We start from the raw sequence: 21119 nt of genomic DNA, 5'->3' as shown, positions 1-21119 counted from the left end.
TTTGTAGGCGTGTCTTCTGTGACATACGGAAATTAACCAATGCATTAATTACTGATCTTTCTCAAGTTTTTAGAATAATGGTTCAACCCAGACAATGTGAAACGCACGAATTGTGAGATGAATGAGATTCAGTGATGTCTTCTGCGACTGTATCACATACCCAGCAAGGTATCAGATGCTCGTGAGCAGCTCAAATATGATGACTAAGACTGACACGAGGAACACAGTGTGCTAGTTTGAAGAGGTGTGTGTCCCCTAGAAAAGCCATGCTTTAATCCTAATCCCACTTTGTAAAGGCAACCGTTTCTTCTAATCCCTATTCAGTACTGTATGTTTGAATCTGTAATCTCCCTGGAGATGTGACTCCATCACATCCATAACAACCATAACAAGAATGGTTGTTAAATTGGATTAAGTGGAGACATGTCTCCACCCATTCGGGTGGGTCTTGATTAGTTTACTGGAATCCTGTGAAAAGAGGAAACATTTTGGGGGAAGAGAGATTCTGAGAGAGCAGAACGACACAGCCATGAGAAGTGGCTACCAGTCAGCAACCTTTGGCGATGAAGAAGGAAAATGCCTCCCAGGGAGCTTCATGAGACAGGAAGCCAGGAGAGAAAGTGAGCAGATGATGCTGTGTTCACCACATGCCTTCCCAGATGAGCGAGAAGCCCTGACCATGTTCGCCATGTGCCTTCTCACTTGAGAGAGAAACCCTGAACTTCATCGGCCTTCTTGAACCAAGGTGTTTTTCCCTGGATACCTTAGATTGAACATTTCTATAGACTTGTTTTTAACTGGGACATTATCTTGGCCTTAGAACTGTAAACTAGCAACTCATTAAATTCCCCCTTTTAAAAGCCATTCCATTTCTGGTATATTGCATTCTGGCAGCTAGCAAACTAGAACACACATTCTACTCTGTAGGAGTTTCTAAAGCCTACAGTCAGAGGGAGCAGATCAAAGGTATTCCCAAAATAATGAGCACCTGCACTGCAGCACAGTCTACATGTTGAAGGCCCAGGCAATTGGCCCTTTAGAGAGAACATAGGCACCCACATGACCGAGCCATGTGCCAGCAACCGTGAGCCCCGATAGGAGGGAAGTCCCAATCTATGCTTCCACAGAGGTTCTACTGAGCTCACTCATCATCTTGTTCCGCAGAGGAATGTGGAAAAAACATGAGAGAGCATCTGTTATGTGGTTGTGGCCCACTTTCTCTTCACTATCTGAGTCAGCAGCATGGAGATTTTAAGATGTATTTGCTCCTTTCATTTCCAGACAAGGGAGCAATCCTGAATTTCTTCATGTATTCCTTTCTAAAATATCCCAAAGGCCATTTTTATAGTCACATTCCCATTCCTTCTTTGTTCCTAGCCTAACATTAAAATAACTGTAGTGAAAACAGTAGTTCTGCCTCTTTTTGTGTGTTTTTTTTTTTTAGGTGCTAATGCTCACTTAGTATAGCAGCCAGTAGCAGAGACTATGAATACAGCTAATCCACACAGCAAGGAATAAGAAAATTAGTTCTCTCCAGAAGGATCCAAGCATACATGTATATAGATGCGGTACCCACATATGAGTTCTATGCTCTCAGAAGTACGTGCAGTGAATATTTGCTTTGAATGATGTTAAATTCACAAATACAGGATGTCAGGAATGCATAGTAATTTAGAGGTCATTTAGTTCAATAGTGTCTTGTTTTTCACTTCCTACAGATTAAAAAAAAATGAGACCTTTAGAGAGGTTAGATGATTTAAGGAAGGAAGAGCAAGTTAACTGCAGAGTTATAAAACTGAAAACTGATCTTCTGACTTCAAGGCACAAGGTACCCAATCTGCATTCCCTGGGTATTTAATGCCAAGAAGGATGGAAAAAAGAGGGATTCCAAAATTACAGGAGAAAGTTGGAGTGAAGGTGAGCCCTAATGAGGTGGACAATTCATTATGGATCAGTGAACCTTTGGTATAGTTGACTAACATATTGAAAATAATACGCAAAACAAAAAATAAGCAGTGTTTGCAAGGTCAAAATTAGGAGATAAGATGATGATGATGTCTCATCTGCTTTCTCTTTCCTTTCCCCAAATGGATCCATCAACAATGTCATCAGCACTGATGATAAATAACAGGATTAACTCTCATGGGTCTGGGGAGTTTCTTTTTTTCTCCAAAGAAAATAACAAGTGCACAACTCGAAATCATAAATTAAGATCTCACACCATGTCCATGAGGACCGGTGTAGAGCAGAGAGAGGCAAAAGTGTCATAAAAAAATAACAACAGTCCCCGTTGGTTAACTCTGAAGACCAAAATAATTGTAAAAGCAAAAACTAAGTTTGGTATCAGACCTCTAGATGGAAAAGCTCCTTTTAGGGTTTTGTAAGATAAATAAAATAGTGTAGGTTGCTACATGGACTACAAATATTTGAATAAACAGCATGTTAAAGGTATATGGAAATGAACTCGATGCTGCTAGCCAGTGGCCTACCTGGGAGCTCCTTGAATGGTGAAGGCCTTGTCCGCATGCTGGTCACCCAGTTTCGTCATCACTTCGTACAGTTTGTGGCAAAGCTAAGGGGGATAGAGGCTGCCTGCTATTAACTGCAAGGCTTTCTGATGCCAATTCAGGCTACTCAAACCAAATAAAATAATAGTTATTGAGAATCTAAAAATCTTATGACAGTATGAATGGTATAAGGATAATTTAAATTCTGTACATGGTCCAATTTAAAGATTCAAATAAAAATTTAAAAACCACAAACATGAATAAAGTGAAAAAAATAAAAATACATTTATTAACCAGTGCACAGAGCAGAAAATAAAAGCCTATAGTTTATATTTTTTGCACAACCACCTGCTGAACTAAGAAAACATTATACAACATCAAAGTTGCCTATTATTGAATATTTTGAGATGCACATTTCATCAGCCTTAAGTATCACCTGAAATTTCAGCTTTATAAACTGACTTTAAAAAACAGTGAGACTGACCATGAGGAGAAGACCAGGAAGAAAACAGAAACAAAAGTAGGCGATGGTCCGTGAGGGTATTTTTACTTACTTGTAAGCTAAAATCTTCAAAGTATAGAGAACTATGTGGTCATTACAAAAATACCATAGAAATATTACTGAGAATAATAATACACTATTAAAAGAAACATGCAAGAAGAGGAATTCTCTGACTTCCTGCTATTCCATTTCATTTGATTCCAGAATAAATGCTCATTTATTTTATGTAGGTAAAAAAATCATCATTACTCACCACAGCAATTTCCTTGTGAAACTTGGCCTCAAGGCTAGAGACATTTTTGAAAGTATTGACATAAAATCCAACCCGTCTACCATGTGGCAAGACAAAGAAGAGAGAAAGCAGAGGGGAAGACCAGTCAGTAAGAAAGGATTTTAAATGAAAATGAAATATATGAAAAACATGTTTTCTTTATACAACTGTGAACAACATCGGATTAAATAAAATATTTAACCCAAAGTAGCCCAGCTTATCCTACTCTGTTAATGAACAGAAAAACATCTTTCTGCATACAGCAGGACCTCTCCAAAAAATCAGTTACACCTTAAGATAGTGGTTCTCAAACTTGAGTACGCATTAGAATCAGGGTTAGTTAGTGATTCAGTATATATGGGGTGGAGGTTGACAATTTATATTTCTAACCAGTTTCCAGGCTCATCTATCAACCTCCCAGCCTCATCCCGACCCATTTCACTATCCATAATAGTGCGTATCTTATGATTTCCCTCTCTTTCCTTCACCAACTCCTAACACTAACATGGCAGGTCTCCACATCCATATGATCATCCAAACAAAAAACAAGCCATCTACTCCACCGGCCTCCTAGACCCCACAGCCTCTCTTATATTCCATATTCTGCAATTACTTATTGATATATCCTGAATCTTGCCATCACTCACAATTGTTCCACCTCTGGAGTAGGAAAGCAGCCACTAACCTAATTTCCTGGGCTATGGAATCCCTCATTGATTCATTTCCATTCCAACCTGCTCTTCAAAAAAGAGAAAAAATCTGAAAGCGCTGTCTCTTTTTTTCCAGGTCATTGCCCTCCTTGGGCTTATATTTCTTCATCAAGCATTCCCCTCAATATTCTCTAGCCAGTCCTGATGACACCTTCAATCCTCATCCTTAGCCCCCACTGTGCCAGGCAGTTAATAAGTGAAGAACAAACATTTAAAATGCAAATGAGGAAACCGCAAAAGGAAAACATGGAATGTTTGGCAATAAATGCTGCTTAAGCATGAATATTGTTATTTCAGTGCCACCAACCTCTGTGCTTTCCCATGAATTAAGTGGTTTAGAATTTTAAACAAATAATAGCTATGAGTCTAGTTTGGAGATTTTGAGATGAAAAAATAGTTGAGTACTAAATCCACCCCACCCATAAGACTTACTCCTTCTATGAACTTATCCTGTATCTTCAATTCCCATTATGTTCCTCTTCATCTTAATTTTCTATACCTACAGTGATCACGTGTCCCTGATTTCACATACTTTTTTCTTTTAATTGATCATATACAGTCATATATATGCATGTGTACATGTATATACAGACACATTGTTACACAAATACAAACATATGTGTGTCAGAAACACCTGGCACAGTGTGTCTGGGAATCGACCCTTGGGAGGGTCAAACTAGAAGCTTGGGCGATGAGAGCCTGGTGAGGCAGACTTGGTGGCCTAGGGCAGAGGAACTTGCCAACTCACAGAGCACAGGGTTCATTTGGCAGGTTATGGGAAGCCCCTAGAAGTTTCTGAGGCAGGCGGAAGCAGAGGGATGAGACCCGTATTAAGGAAACTAATCAGAGCAGCAGCTGAAGGGGAGAGGAGAGTCACTGCAGATTCTCTGGCAATCTCAAGCAGAGGGACCCAGCTCATCCTCTTTGGCAGAGAAGTCTTCCCTCAAGCTACAACTGCTGAGCCCTTCGCTAGGACCTCAGTCCAACAAAACTGCAATGCTTAATACCTTTCCTCATTCAATTGCTCAGCAAAAGGCTGATCCAACTCTGGGGGTGCGGAAAGTGCTGGACTAAGGTGAAATATGAGCCTTTCGAGGAATTTACAATCCAGTTAGAGGAGCAACCAGAGAGGCCGATTATTGAATGTATGCTAAATTCGTACTTAGGCAGGAAATAAATGGTAAGACAAAGAAGATTACAAAACAGCATGTGAAATCTTTAAGTTAAAATAGAAGGCTATATACACAGTTAAGTATTAAAAATAAGTAGCTATGGGCCATAACAGCTGAAAGTACTGACAGGAGAGCCTGAGCCAGCTGCAAAAGTCTGCTTAAGAGGACAAATTTGGGCTGTCCCATAAAACAGACCAGATTTAAATAGAAAGTGGGGTACACATGGAGGGAGGAGGGATGTTGGTGGGCGTTTGGCTTTGCTCTTTTACACTAGGATAAGCAAAATTCTAGTGAATATCTTTGAATTAAAACTTTGTACACCATTTCCTTGGTCTTGGTTCAAAGACATAGATAGATAACAAAAGGTTTTTTAATGTGTACTGCCCCCACAAAGGCTGTGCCATTTATTCTCTCTCAAGTTTGAGTAAAAGGACTCTTTATAGTTTTATTACATTTTACAAAAACCATTGTAAATTTGATCAGCCCAATTTAGCAACTTTTTGCCTTTTAAATTCACATTCTTATGATTAAAGTTAACACTCTGTAAATTTATTTATTGCCCATTTGTATTTTTCCTTTTGTGAATTTTCTATTCATATTTTTGCTTATTTCATAGTGCTTTGATTTTTTTCACATTGATTTGAAAGAGCTTTTATTTAAAAATATTAGTCTTCGGATAATTTAGCAAAAAAAATTTTTCTATCATTCAATTTTATTTTCTGATAAACAGAAATATCTTAATTTCTTGATTACTTTAAGTGTCATTTCTCTTAGTGATTTCATCCTTTGGTGCAGCACCAGAAAGAAAATTCTTCTTTAGAATGATTATATATATATATATATACTTTTTAATATTCAAATTATTTCTTTTTAGAATTTAAAAATGAAACCAACTAGACTATTCATTTAGGAAAACAGTGTTCAACATTTTTCTCCAATTTCAAAGTAGGGATTTCATTTGACTAGTTCACTGCCAGAACCCCACCACCTAATACACCACCTGACACAACTGAGACCTGCTGCAAACATTCCTTGAATGAATGAATGAACAAGTGAGTGAAACAACAAGGAAATGAATGAACAAACCTGGTACTGGTTCTACTGGAAGGACAGACTCTAACTATAACCCTGGCTCACAGAAGAGTAGTGTCACTGGCAATGAAATATGCATCCGCCAAGAGCACCAGGCTCTGGGTCCCAATATTACCTGCTTGAAAGATTTCCTTTCACAACTTCTTCATAAACAAGGGACTCAGACATTACTATCTCCCCAAAGGACTTCTCTAAAGCAGCATCAGTCCCCTTCTTTTGAAATTGTCAAAACCAATTTCATTTCTTTATTAAGATGTTTCTTTGTTCTGTTTCTGAGAACGAAAGGCTTACCAGCTGAGCTTATCACAGAACAGGTGTCCAAAACATACCTCTCCCCTCTGCATCGCCCTAAGGAAAATCTGCCTTCCTTGGGGGTTGCTGCTGCCCCTGTGCTCCCTATAGCAGAGGAAGCGTCCTCTGCCACTCCTCAGGATGGGAGATGGGGTGGGAGAAAGAGTTTTCTTCTGTTCTCTGTTCTCTAGCTCAATTACACTCCCTCCTCTGAAATTTGTACCATACAGGTTAAAAGCCTTTGGAGATCATCTATCCACCTCCCAACCCCCCACCCCCACCCCAATCACTGTCCACAAAGGCACATATCTTGTGATTTCTCTCTCTCCTTCACTAACTCCTAACACTAACATGACAAATCTCCACATCCATATGATCATTCAAACAAAAAACAAGCCCTCTAACAGCCTGCTAACCTCCTTGATCCCAGCTGCAACATTTATAGACCATATTTTGCAATTTCTTATGCCACTCTCTCCTGAATCTTGCTATCACTTGCAACTGCTTCACATCTGAAATGAGAAACTCCCACCACTGGCCTAATTTCCTGGGTCATGAGATTCCTCATTCATTCATTTCCATTCCATCTAACCTAAAAAAAACAACACCAACAACAAAAAAAATCTCTCTGAAATCATTCTCTTTTTCTTCTAGATCATCGCCCTTCTCGGCTTATGTTTCTTCATCAAACATTGCTCTTAGCACTCGCCAGCCAATCCTGATGACACTCTCATTCCTTAGCCTTATCTCCTACTAGCTCTATACAGCCACATATCCTCAGTCCCAAACAATCGTATCTGTACCGCTGCCTCTGCCACTTTTAGAAATGTTAAAAGTTCCTTCTAAAAGGCTTCCCTTGCCCTATCATCCCCCTCTATTTGCTGCCCACTATTTCTCATGCCTATTATTGTCAAGATTCTCAAAATAACAAGCAGCATCACTGCTTCTGGGGCTTCATCCCCCATAGTCTTTGAGGCCAGTGATGAAGCTTCTGCCTCTAACATCTATGGAAATGTTTCTGGAAGTTCACCAACCTCCTAGATTTCAAAGGAAATGCCTTGTGAGTCCTCATCTACTTGATCTCTCTATGGCAGATGATCTTCCTGATACTCCATTTCTTAAATTATCTTCACTCTTGGCTTTTTGGGTTACGTCTCTCTTCCAGGTCTCCCTCTACAGCTCTAATTATTTCCTCTCTGGCTTTTCTGCACTGTCTGTAAACACTGCTGTTTTTGAAGGTTGTATCTTTGGTTCTCAGCTTGTCATTTTACCCATCTGACCACCCACCTCAGCAAGTCCTTGTGGTAATGGCTTCCAAATTTCTCACTTCAGTTCCATATCTAGTTAACTCCACATCTAATAGACGTATTTATTTAGATTACCAAGTGATTCTTCAAACTCATCATATAAAGAACAGAACTCAGTTCTTTTTCCAAATGTTCCTTTCCTTGTATATTCTCTCTCTCTTTGAGAAAAACCTTCTCTAAATTTCCATATAGGAAGATTGAAGGGGCAACAATCTCATTGGGTCCCAGGGATAGGGGACTTGACTCAAAGCGATGTTTGCACAGAAAGCACAACTATGTTTATTTTGGGTGGTGGCATGAGCGTGCTGATAGAAATTGAGGTACAGTAGGCCCTATTTCACCCAAGAACTTATTGATTCAACCATTGAATAGGAAAAATAAGACAACAATGGAAAATATACTTAATCCCATTAGAAATACTGAGTACCGGGAAATAAGAAGAAAATTTAATGCCTGAAATAGGAATGGAATTCAGGTAAAAAGATCAGGGCTGGGATAGAGGCTTGGTGTCTAAGCCAGAAGATTATATAAACTCTTGGAATAAAGGAAGTTCCACCAAGAGCAGAAAAGGTATTCTTGTAAATTTCAAGGTTAAAGACCATTCTCCTAACGCCTCTAATTGAGATTTGATTCTCCAACTGAGAAATATATCATAAGTCTAAAACTATAGTACAGTAGCTACTAACAGTTTATGGCTATTTAAACTTAAATTTAAATGAAATGAAGTTCAATTCAATATTCAGTTCTTTAATCACATTAGCCTTATTTCTAGTGCTTCATAGCCACATGTGGCCAGTGCCTGCCATATTGGACAGAGTAGCTATAGAACAGTTATTTTGGGCTACATTGAAGCATCACAGGCCATAAGGAAAAAAATAAGTGATATTCACTATTCTTGAATTTCCTAAGCAGACATAAATAGCCTTTACAGAAAGTCTTTACCTTGACCATAATGATGGTAACTCTTCTTGTAAGTCAACATTAAACTCCTCAAATACTTTCTGTGCTTTCTGAAACTCTTCTTCTGCCTAGAATTGACACACGACATTCGTTTCCAAGAAATCACAACACAACAAAAGCCATTACCATATACAATGTTATTTAAAATATAATAGGAAGAGCTTTATGGAAGTCAGAACATTTTCAAACGCAGAAAAATTTGGTTAAAATCCTCAGCAATTTTTCAATAGAAAAATGAATTATTCAGACTCATTAAAACAGGAAAACTGAATTGATTACGATGGCTTCTCCTGTAGTTGCTGGCTGATTCATTCATACTACAGAAAAGTGTCAACTGCCAGTCACATACACAGTTCTGCTTTGGATGCTGGATATGGCTGCTCCTCAAAGAAACTCCTGATTTAGTGGAGAAGTTCAAATAATTATATTACAAGATGATAACTGCTACAATAACCTATATGGAGAATGCTACTGGGGAGGTGGATGCAGAGAGGCTGCCACAGAAGAGGGGATATTTTAAATCAACCTTGGAGAATCAGCAAATGTTTGGTAAAGAAGTAGGTAGGATAAATACTACAATACATAAAAGTAGAGTGCCTTGGGTTGGAATTGTAGCTTGGTAATGTGTGACCTTGTCAGATCATTTTATCTTTCTGTACCTCAGATACTTCAAGTATCATAAAATAGAAACAGTAATGCCTAGCTCCAGGCTGTCGTGATAATTAAGGAAAGGTAATATAGATGACGTGCGAACATAGGTGCCTGGCATCTATGAGGCCATTTATAAAGGGTACATGTTGTTATAGCTGCTCAGGAACTGATGTGTCAGCCACAGAGCCAGAAATTTGGATGTGTGAATGGGGGAAGGAGAGAAGGTAGGCAACTTGAAAGTTAACAGGGACAGACAGACAGATGAGTTATAACCAAATTGTGAAGGTTTTGTATGCCATGCATAAAAATTTAGAAATTTAAGTGGTGGAGAAAAATATCTATATTCATAATATAGAAAGACCATTTAGGCAGCTCTTATAGGCAGATTTGTGAAGGTAGGACTGAAAGCAAAAGAGTAATAAAAGCAGGCGACTTCAGTTAGTTGGAATCTGTAATAACTGACCTACATGGTAAAAGCTACTGAAATGGGTTCTCTAAAAGAAAATGAATGTTATACATGTTATACAAATATAGTACATGTCTATACTCTTGACCAGAAGTTATGCCTGAGAATGTCAAAATTAGTGTCCCATGTGAATCTCCACCAAAGCACTAAGCACGGACCACAACCACATAAACAAATACAGACATGCATTACTCTTTTGATCCCACACTACTGGAGGCAAAGTCTTTTCTGATTAAAACATGTGAGTCACCCATGTGAACTCCACATTAGCATGAAAAATCATGTTTGTAGTTTAAAAAAATGGCAAGCCGTCCACAAGCACCATGCTTCGGTTAAAATTCTGCCTGGATTCCAGCCAATTTCCCTTAAAAAAAGGATATATTTAATTTGATAAAGCAGAGTTGCTATGGGTCCTAAAACATGGCGAGTCATGAGAACAGTTAAACAAACTGACGATCAATCCTTACCTTAGAGATCCGACTCTCATCCTTTCTCTTAGAGCTCTGCAAAGCTTCCAGATGGTGGCGGGCACTGTCATAGTCCACGAGCTTCCTGCTCCGCTTGGCGATGCGATTCTGCCGATGGGGAAAGAAAGAAATGGGCACTTTCACTAAGAAAGACAATGGGCACACTTTTCAACTGCAACATGATTTCCTTGTCTGGAACATTTGAGAACCTTGGCTGCAGATAATCATGAACTGGAATTTCAGTCGACAAATGACCCCTGGAAATCAGACTGCAGCTACCAACTATTTGTATGGAAACCATCAAATGAATATGTCCCTTCTGATAACAATTAAATCAATCATGATGGGTTGAAGGCTGAGTGTGTGGTCAAAGACCATAAAAATTGCAGAATTGAGTTGGGGAAGGGGTAACCTATACTTCTGTTAGCCTCCACTCTTAATTTTTAAATGTATCATTATGAAGACAGTGGAAGGCTATATTAGGATTTGGTTTTATAATTCAAGTAACATTAATTTATGCTAACATCAGTTCTATAAAGTATATTGCTTCCTAAGCTATCCCCTTCCTGTGCAGTGCTTCTCAACCCTTCTTTATGCTAGAATTACCTGAGGCATTTTTAAAATATACTGGTTCCTAGGGCCCATCACTAGAGTTAACACGGCTGTGGAAAGAAACCCTATGCTTGTCAAAAGAAATTACTGTCAAGATAAATTATTCCTATTAAAACACAAAGAGAAAAGAATTTTAACACTGCCTCCCCCACCCCACCCCCCACTAGAATAGAACACACAAGACCTGCAATAAAATATCAAAGGTTCTAACACAAGTGTAATTGGAATTGTTAAAGGAGAAGAGAGGAGGAATCAAGAAATGCTTGAAGAGATAATGGTTGAGAATTTCATATGTTAATAAAAAACATCAAACCACAAATTGAAGACACTCTAAGAAACCAAGAAGGATAACTATGAAAAAAAATCCCACATACAGATTCATCATACTCAAGCTGCTGAAAATAAAGGATACAGAGAAAATGCAGATGAACAAAGGTAAGAATTACACAGACTAATCTTTAGAACCTATACAAGCCAGAAAGCAATGGAGTGACATCTTTGCACTACAGAAACATTTAAAAAAGTCAACTCAGAATTTCATGTACAAAGAAAATATCTCTTAAAAGTCAAGGTGAGATAAAGTTTTTCCATATAAACAAAATCTGAGACAATTCATTCCCAGAAAAAGATGTGCCAGATGGACCTAAATAAAAATTAAGAGTACATACTAGAAATGATAAAAATGGGTGCAGCACTCCATTTCTGGGTCTTAGGTATCACAGAGTTACTCAGAGTTCCAGGGAAATACCAGCTGATATGCATATAGCTCAATGTCTCAGAACCTAGAAATACACATACAACTTCAGACTAAGTGTGGCTGCTATAAGCCCTGAAAAATAAAAAATAAGAGTACATACTAGAAATGATAAAAATGGAAGTAAATATCACCAATACATCTACAATTACAAATAAGTTCTTGCACGAACTATTTCAAAGTTTGGATAGTGGACAAAGAGTCAATAGTAAAGGATATAGGGATAAAACTAGAAATAGGGATAAAAACTAGCCAGTAGCTAACAGGAGGACATCAACAGTACCATGGCACTACCAGGGGAAACCAATTGGGGTGGGGAGAGGAACAGGTGATAAGGGGTAGTTTGGATAGTTGGTGACACTGTTTGTTGGCTACTTATCACTACAGGCCAAGGAAAACTGTCTAAAATTGAGTCCAATAGATGGAGGGAGCTAAAGGGTACAATGACTGAGAAGGAGAATGGCAAATTGTGATAGAGTTATATGATGGAATATGGTTAGCTACAAAAAGGAAAGCCATCGAGAAGCCTATATCAAGCTGAATAAACCTTGGGGACAATGCATTGTGCAAAATCAGCTAGTAACCAAAGAACAAATATGCTAAGGTCTCTCTCAGAAAACACTTATAAAACAATAAGCCCTTATAGCAGCCACACTTAGTCTGAAGTTGTATGTGTATTTCTAGACTCTAAGACAAAGCTCTAAGGTAATCAGCTGGTATTTCCCTGGAACTCTGAGTAGCTCTGTGACACCTAAGACCCAGAAATGGAGTGCTTCAGCCCTGAAAGTTAGCATGGCTATATATAGTAACAATTAAAGTAACCAAAAGAGATCAGGCCTCGGGCTTTAAAACAAAGTCAATCTGGCTGGGTCTAAGGTTTTGAGTAAGGGATGATAGTGTATGTACTATAGACCTTCACCTATTATATGAGACCAAAGGCAGAGGGGTTTACTGTGTCTAGAACCTAAATTTTCTGTAACACATAATCTAAATCAACCTCTCTGGATAGTTCATTTTAACAACCCAAATTCCTAGAGTTCAGACTGGGAATGAGGCCTTGAATTCTGAATAATTCAATGTAATACAAGGCTACACCTCAGACTATGGTGGGCTGATAATTTTAAAATGTTGGTAAAGCCCCTTGAGGGTCTGAAAGAAATATATATATATGAAACTACCAAGCTTTCCCATCTGGGAACCCCCAGATCACTCTCAACTATTGAGGACTCCCAAGAAAATAGGCCAACCCTTGGATTTTGAGGCTTGCCCTTATAAAACTTTTTGGGCAGGGGAGAAGTTAAGACTACCCACAATGAGGGCTAAGAGTTGCTTCCAGGAAGCCTCTTTTGTTGCTCAGATGTGACCTCTCTTTCTCTAAGCCCAATGGTACAAGGGGAATCATTAACCTCTGCCCTAAGTGGAACATGACATTCAGGGGTAAAAATCTCCCTGACAACATGGGGCATGACTCTCAGGGATGAGTCTGGCCCTTGAACCATGGTATTGACGACACCTTCTGGGCCAAAAAGGGGAAAAGAAGTATAATAAAATAAGGCATCAGTGGTCAAGAGAGATCAAATGGAGTCCTATTCAGGAGACTACTCCTATGCAAGCTTCAGTTAGACAGTACTAATTGCCGTGGTTTGCTAAACCCCAATCAATGTCATTCCTGTTGATTCTTAAAAACACATAGGGCTCGAACTGAGACGGTACTAAGATTTCACGGACTAGGTTTGCCTTCCTGGAACCTATGATTCCTGGAGGGTTCCTAGGTCAGATAAATCCTGAAACTCAGAGGAACCAGACTCTCCAAGATTATCGATTAATTACATCCCCCTATCCTTTAATGTTGACACCCCTCCTCAACATAAATAAGTCAGAACATGCATTGCTCAAAGATCCCTATAGATTGGGAGAAGGATCAAAGGAGAAAGAGGAGGTATAACAGAGAAAATAGGATTTAACAAATGAGTATGACTGCTGAATCAATATATTAATATTCCATCTAACCTCCAGTGTTTTGGAGCAACCAGAAGGAAAAATCTGAGATGGGAGAATGATAGCCCATGACAGACTCTGGGCTGTGTTCCATAACTACCTGTTGAAGTGTGCTTTGAAAATTATTGCCTTTTCTTTCTTTGCTTTGGATATATGTAATACCTTATAACAAACAGGCGTTTTTAAGATGGAGGGAAATGAGATTTTTTTCTTATTTTTAATTGCTTTAAATGATAATTGATTATCTAAAGCAAAAATGAGAAGCAATATACTGTGAGGTTTATAACCTCTCTAAAAGTTAAATATGTGATACCCACACAAAGGAAAGGAAGGAGGAACTGGAAGTATAATGGTGTAACTTTCTTAAACTATATATAGTGATATTATTTGAAGTTAGATCATGATAAGTTAAAGATGAATATTGTAAATACTAGGGCAACCACTAAAAATGTAAGTTAAATAAAGAGGTATAATTAATAAATTAACAGTATAGATAAAGTACACTGATTCCTGGCATCTGGCCTGAGAGATTCTGGTTTAACTGCTCTGAGGTGAGCCAGAACATGTGAATTTTTAACAAGCTCCCTGTGATCCAGTTATACCAGGTAGTCTAATACTAAGAACACTGCAAAAAAGGACCCTTATAAAACCCGTACATTTTATAGGGAGGGAGAACAAAACAACAATAATAATATACATTTATTGACTCATAAAACATAGTCACATCCCATGGATTCTCAGGTATTATTACATTTTGTGGTGGGGAATTTCAAGCTGCATGAGATTAACCTTTCACTTGTCCAGAATTGCTCAGCATGTCTACAGAAAGGCAGAGTTAGAACTCAGGCCTCCTGACAAGCTGAAGTATTAAGGTGAGATAACTGAGGCTATTAGGACACAAAATTTAAAAAGATCAGGGTCAGGTAAGTACATGTTCAGCACCTGAGAATAAGTGTTTCCTTATATATCATGCCCAAAAGTGCCTCGCTTGCCTTACCCCAATCCCAGTCTTGCTCCTAACTCTTTGTTAGCGTTCCTTCTAACAGGTTCTACTGTTCCTCTGAGAGGCTCTGTTCATTCACCTCCCATGGCTCACTCCATGCCATTCCTCTACACCTCCCTTTGGAACTGATGAGAGCTGGACTGGAGCAGTTATTTCATTCAGTGCTCCCGATCTCCTTCGCTTTATTAGTGTCAGCAGTAGAAAGCATGACAAACACCCAAATTCACTTAAAGACATGAGATGAATTAACCCAGAGAGAATGGAGTGAAGCCCTTCCATACTGTAGGGTAGACACAGAGTGCCTATAGGATGGCAAAGATTTTTTTTTTCCACAAATATCTAAACTGTTATCGTCAAAAGATCATTGGCTCTTGAAGCAGTGACCTTGTGTAATTATATGCAATTTTTTAGAAAACTCATCTTCGAGGATTTGCTTGGGGAGGGAGGACTCTCTTAATAGCTTCTGAGTAGCCAATCTTGATTGTTTGGAGATGAATTTGATTTTTGAAAGAAACCAAAATTCAGTTACTGCCAAGTCTTGGGATAAGGTAGAAGAATACACTGGGTAATCTCATTTTTTATTCAGAAACGAGAACTAAAGTAAATAATGTGACTCATGGTACAAGTGACCAGTTTGAAGGCCATCACTCATTTTGATGCATACATCTTTTTGCTAGAAAACAAATTAATCATATTTTCTTACTTATATGATATTTGGGGAAAAGAACCAATCCCCTAAGTAACTTAATACACTTTAGCTTTTTTTTTAGAAGGTGATACAATTCTTATTTAAACATCCAACAGTATATTTAATTAAGTATAATTAAATGGTAAATTTAATTATAATTTCTTGAGATATCCTCTGTGCACTAACCTTCTACAGTAAAGAAAATAATTTATTCTATTTTTTAATTTCAATAACTCGAATTTGGAATTTATCTTGGCACACTGCAGCAAAGATATGTTTAGCTGCTCATGCATGGCAGCCAAGAGAGACTATAAACTACATTTTACAATAACTGTTCACAGCTGTAAGCCTGTCTGGGTTGGTGACAAGCTGGCTCTTATTACAACACTGATTGTAGATGCAAGTGCTGCATAATAGGGAACACAACACAAGGTGCCTTGTCAATCACAGTTGGCTAACTTAAACATCATCCTTTCATGAATGGTTCTTCACAACACCCACTGATGGGCTCGAGTCAATATTTGGAAATTGCTCTGAGGTTTTAACAATACATGGCCTGCGGATTTTAATGGGAGACATGTCAATTATGTTCCATGCTTTGAAAATTGCCCATGTGGTATTTTTAATCAGAATCCTCTTTTCCAACAATAACTCATTCACTACACAATCACTCAGTACTAATTTTATCAAATGATGGTGTCTATTCCTACCTCTAACTTCCAACCCACTGAGTAAAAGCACACAGAATAAGGATAAGTCCATTTTCACAGAAGAAAAGACCTTCAAATATCAAAGACATCTTTCCTGTCTTATCCCCAACTCCCAAATGTCTTCTTTCCAAGTTAAACACATTTCTAGCTTCCTTAGTTATTTGTTGTATGACATGGTTTCACAGTTTTCTACCTTAGTTGATAGCTTCTGAGTATATTACAGTTTCCTAAATGTATCTTGAGAGAAAGAGAGAGAGATGGATTCAGCTCCTTTCCATGATGGAGGTAAAGCCTTGACATATATTCCATTTATCTTCAGGGCATCCAGGAAAAGAGCTAGAAAAATCTCTACTGAGATGGCTCAGTGAATGGAGGGTCATCTTTGTGTAGGTCTCAAAAACAGACCCCAAGAAGAAATTGCTTAAGTAGAAATTTACCTTTTGTTCACAGAAAAAACTGAATAGACTAGCCAATATAATTTGTCATGAAGTTATTTCAATTTTTCAAAACAGGCACTTTTCCGTGTGTGCTTATCTTCTAATCTCTAAATAACTATCTCTGGGCAGCACCATAAAAATCAAGATCATTCACTGTATTGTTTGATGATACTGCAGTATTACGGTGAATGCCTTTCACTGCAGTTGATCGCAGCCTCTGTTTGCTTAGCTAATAATATTCTGAATTTATGTCACATGAACAATTTAGAAAAATTACAAGCTGCTTTAGAATTTCCATTGTTTTCCCTTTTTCTCTTACGATTTATTGGTAGCTGATTTTAATGGAGATTAAGTTACCATGTGTTCTAGTTTGCTAGCTGCCAGAATGCAACACACCAGAGACGGACTGGCTTTTAATAAAATGGGATTTATTTTGTTGGTTCTTCAGAGGAAAGGCAGCTAACTTTCCACTGAGGTTCTTTCTTATGTGGAAGGCACAGGATGGTCTCTGCTGGTCTTCTCTCCAGGCCCCTGGGTTCCAACAACTTTCCCCGGGGTGACTTCTTTCTGCATCTCCAAAGGCCTGGGCTGAGCTGCTAGGCTATGCTACATTGTGTTCTCTCATTTAAGTACCAGCCAATTAAGTCAAACGTCACTCATTGCAGCAGACACGCCTCCTAGCCTACTGCAGATGTAATTAGCAACCGATGAGGTTCATGTACCATTGGCTTGTATCCGCAGCAACAGAACTAGGTATGCTCACCTGGCCAAGTTGACAACTGAATCTAACTAACACACCATGTAATAAAAAATACTCTTAAGTATGACAATGATTCTGAGCCTGTTCCTCAAATCTACAAATTACAAGGAAAAAAATGAAGGTCTATGAAAATATTCTGAAGATATCTCCAAACACTTTCCTTCTAGGCTGGTGTATACAGCCTCACAGAATTAAAATTTTTAATTTATTTTTTTAATTCTGCACAGAATAAAAAAAAAATTGACTCATACCTTTTAGTAAAGATGCAGTGACCCAATAATTCAATAAAGCACTGTGCCTTCTGATATGTTATGATAATACCATTGAGAAACCAACAACTGGATTTGTTCCCTTTAACATTTTTCCAATAGATCTAATGAACCTAGTACAACCCACTCAGGTTCTTGTCTGGTGCCCCTGGTGCCTAAAAACGTGCTTTGTACATTGGCCAACAAGCATTAAGCATTCCGTGTGCAATCAAGGAGACCTAAGTCATTGACATGAGGGCCAAGAAACTTCACTAGGTTTCACCGGCAAGGCCTATGCCAGTGCAGGCAGTTTCTTGGAAAGAGTTTGACAGTTGCTACAAGGAAGGCTAAGGAAACATGCCATTATACATCAGAAAACGACTAAAAAGATATTAGCTGCAGATGCCCATTGATGTTGGTTCTCAGTCTCCTTACCCTACAGGAAGGACAGCACATGGCTGACTTCCCTAGTTTTCCAACTTTAGGACAGATGTGTTAATACTAATCATTTGCTACATACAATCCATAGTTTTGGTTTAAAAACCACCTTTATTTCTTGAGTCAATTCCAAATCTATTATACTAAAGCTTCACTTGCATGTTTACCTTTGCAATGAATCCAAGTATCAAATAAGATAAATGCTTTAGAGAAGATATTTTTAAATCCAAATGGCAATGTATTTGAAATGCTTATGTCTTTAATAGTTCAATTTGAACCTGAAAATTTCGAGGTGAGAAAAAGTACCCAGGTGTACTACCAACACCTACAGAATAAATAGTAAACAATGAAAGATCAGAATTTGCTCTCACATTGGCAGTGAAGTTTCTCCCCTCCTTGTGAGCCCTGTTTATTTTAATAGAAGTCCTTTTTCAATGCTAGATAACAAAAAGGCTTGAATATAAAGGATAATGAGACTTTCTTTGGCACCTCCGATTTATTTCATATAAAGATTAAAAAGACTTTGGGATAGAAATAAAGGTGGAAGCAGTATGTTCAAGAAGAAATGAGATTTCTGTAACTACATTTCATTTCAAACTGATAGGAATAGAACAAAAATCCCACGCTTAAATAAATGAAAAAGACCAACTGTCTTTGAAGTCAGTTTGAAGATTTACTTCCCCTTATTTCTTGCCCATGTTTCAATAACTACATGGAACCATTTAATTCTTCCCTTTACAGACACAGGGTACAACACCTTTATGTCAGGAAATTGGCCCAGGTAGGTGTCCAGTGTCAGCAAGGATCCATCCACTAGTTTTTGATGGAAGTCTTCCCATAGTACATCACATTTCTGAAAGAAAAAGAGAAACAGACAACTGCTGAATTATTTTAAATTGGATAACTTTCACCAAACTTTTAAAAAATCCAAAACTATAAATTTAGATAAGTAACGCTTCCTGCTCTAGTTTACTAACTGCTGGAATGCAACCCACCAAAGATGGATTGGCTTTTAATAAAAGGGGATTTATTTAGTTAAAAGTGCATAGTTCTTCAGAGGAAAGGCAGCTAACTTTCCACTGAGGTTCTTTCTTACGTGGGAAGGCACAGGATGGTCTCTGCTGGCCTTCTCTCCAGGCCTCTGGGTTCCAACAGCTTACCCCGGGGTTATTCCTTTCTGCATCTCCAAAGGCCTGGGCAGAGCTGTGAGTGCTGAGATGAGGTATGCTGAGCTGCTTAGGCTGTGCTACATTGAGCTCTCTCATTTAAGCACCACCAATTAAGTCAAACATCATTCATTGCAGCAGGCACGCCTCTTAGCCGACTGCAGTTGTAATCGCAGACAGATGAGCTTCACATGCCATTGGCTCATGTCCACAGCAAGAAAACTAGGCACCTTCACCTGGCCAAGATGACATCTGAACCTATCTACTACAGTTCCCTAGATATTACCTATTACAGATTTTTAAATAATACAATAAAATTTTAAAACAATTTGACCACCAGTTTTAACTTATGATATAGGCCATCTGAGAGTTCAACCCATTAAAATATATTTCTGATCCTAAATTGCTAAAGAATGTAGAAGCTGCAAAAGGTATCCAGATCCTTATAGATGGACTTTTGGAGTTGAAAGGCCATGAAGATTCCAGCGAGAAAACTTGCTTTTAAAATAAGCTATGAAATCAGAAACCACCCTAGACAGAAACAAACAATGAACCTTTGCTGAAACCTCCACAGAGAAAACAGAGAAGTACAGTTATATTGGGAAGGGGCCGACCATTCCTGGAATATCAATTATAATGAACCCACAATGAATGTTAAGCATTATTATTATTACTACTACTATCACTATGTTAGGCACTGGGTTAAACATTTAACATATACAGACACATATACACATATGTAGGTGTATACATATTTAGACACACAGTATACATATATACCAATATATATTAAATATTTATATATATGGTAGTATATTATATATTTATGTTCACTTATTGCTATTTAATCCTCTCAACAGCCTTATGAGGAAAGTGGCTTTACTGACCCTTTGCAGAAGAGCACACTGACACTCACAGATGTCACACAAGTTGCCCAAGCTCATGCAGTTTGTAGAAGACAGAGCCAGGATTCCAACCCAGGTCTAACTCCTTGAATTCCCAACCCATGATCTGTTTATTACATCAGGCTGCCTCACCAAAGCAGAGTTCATATGCAGCTTTGTGACTCTGGGGGACTTAACCTCCTTGAGTTCCTACTGAACTTAATGAAATGAGTTGACAACATAAAGAGCATTGCAGAATCCCCGGCATAAAGCACATGCTCAATGATGTCATCACCACATTTCTCCCACTACTCAATGTGGAATCACAAGAAAGAGTCAGTTGCTTTTTCCCTGTGTCTACTCCTTCCTTTTTCTTAGAAGCAGAGCCTCCCATTTGAGCTGGGCACATGGTCACCTAGGAAAAAGACTACATTTCCCATCCTCCCTTGAAGCTAAGTGTAGCCATGTGCTGAAGTGCCGGCCAACGGGATGTACTTTGAGGAAGTGTTCTTAGAAGGAGGGAGCGGCCCATCTTCCCCATTTCTCCCTCCTTACTGACTAAAATGCAGAAATGAGAAATGAGGGTGAGCCCTCAGGAGTCATCCTGAACCTGAAGGAGGCAGACTAGAGGGGCCCCCGGTACTTGCCAGTGCACCATGGCATGCTTGGGCTGCTATCTTAGTTGGTTAAGTTTGCTGTAATAAATATCACAGACTAGTTGAGTTAAACGAAAGGAATTTATAGCCTCAAAGTTTTAGAAGTCAGAAGACCAAAATCAAGGTGTGAGCAAGATCATGCTTTTTTGGTGTTGTTACATCCTGGTGGCGGCCTGACAGCAATCCATGACTCAATCTCTGCCTCTGATACATGGCCTCTCTTCCTATTTCCTACTGACATTCAAATTTCCTCTGCTAGTCTATAGTTATGTTGGATTAAGGTCCATCCCAGTGTAGTCAAGCCTCATCTTGACTAATAACATCTTCAAAGAACCTCTTTACAAATGGCTTCACATTCTCACAAGACCA

The 21119-nt window shown here is 38.5% G+C and overlaps 1 protein-coding gene across 3 annotated transcripts in view; it reads right to left on the bottom strand.

Annotated features, from left to right (window-relative positions):
• Positions 1 to 21119, bottom strand: part of AMPH (amphiphysin) — a 273409-nt gene that overhangs the window by 104819 nt on the left and 147471 nt on the right. For all 3 annotated transcript variants that reach the window (XM_077119505.1, XM_077119509.1, XM_077119513.1), the window contains exons 5-9: positions 18802 to 18897; positions 10397 to 10504; positions 8795 to 8880; positions 3263 to 3338; positions 2490 to 2572 (exon numbers count right to left, since the gene is read on the bottom strand). In XM_077119505.1, the coding sequence (XP_076975620.1) occupies positions 2490 to 2572; positions 3263 to 3338; positions 8795 to 8880; positions 10397 to 10504; positions 18802 to 18897 (449 nt within the window). The remainder of the gene's footprint in view (positions 1 to 2489; positions 2573 to 3262; positions 3339 to 8794; positions 8881 to 10396; positions 10505 to 18801; positions 18898 to 21119) is intronic.

Source organism: Tamandua tetradactyla, chromosome 1 (genome assembly GCF_023851605.1).
Source record: "Tamandua tetradactyla isolate mTamTet1 chromosome 1, mTamTet1.pri, whole genome shotgun sequence".
Taxonomy (NCBI): domain Eukaryota; kingdom Metazoa; phylum Chordata; class Mammalia; order Pilosa; family Myrmecophagidae; genus Tamandua; species Tamandua tetradactyla.
The sequence above is the reverse complement of the archived record's forward strand: the minus strand, read 5'-3'. Positions and strand labels throughout refer to the sequence as shown.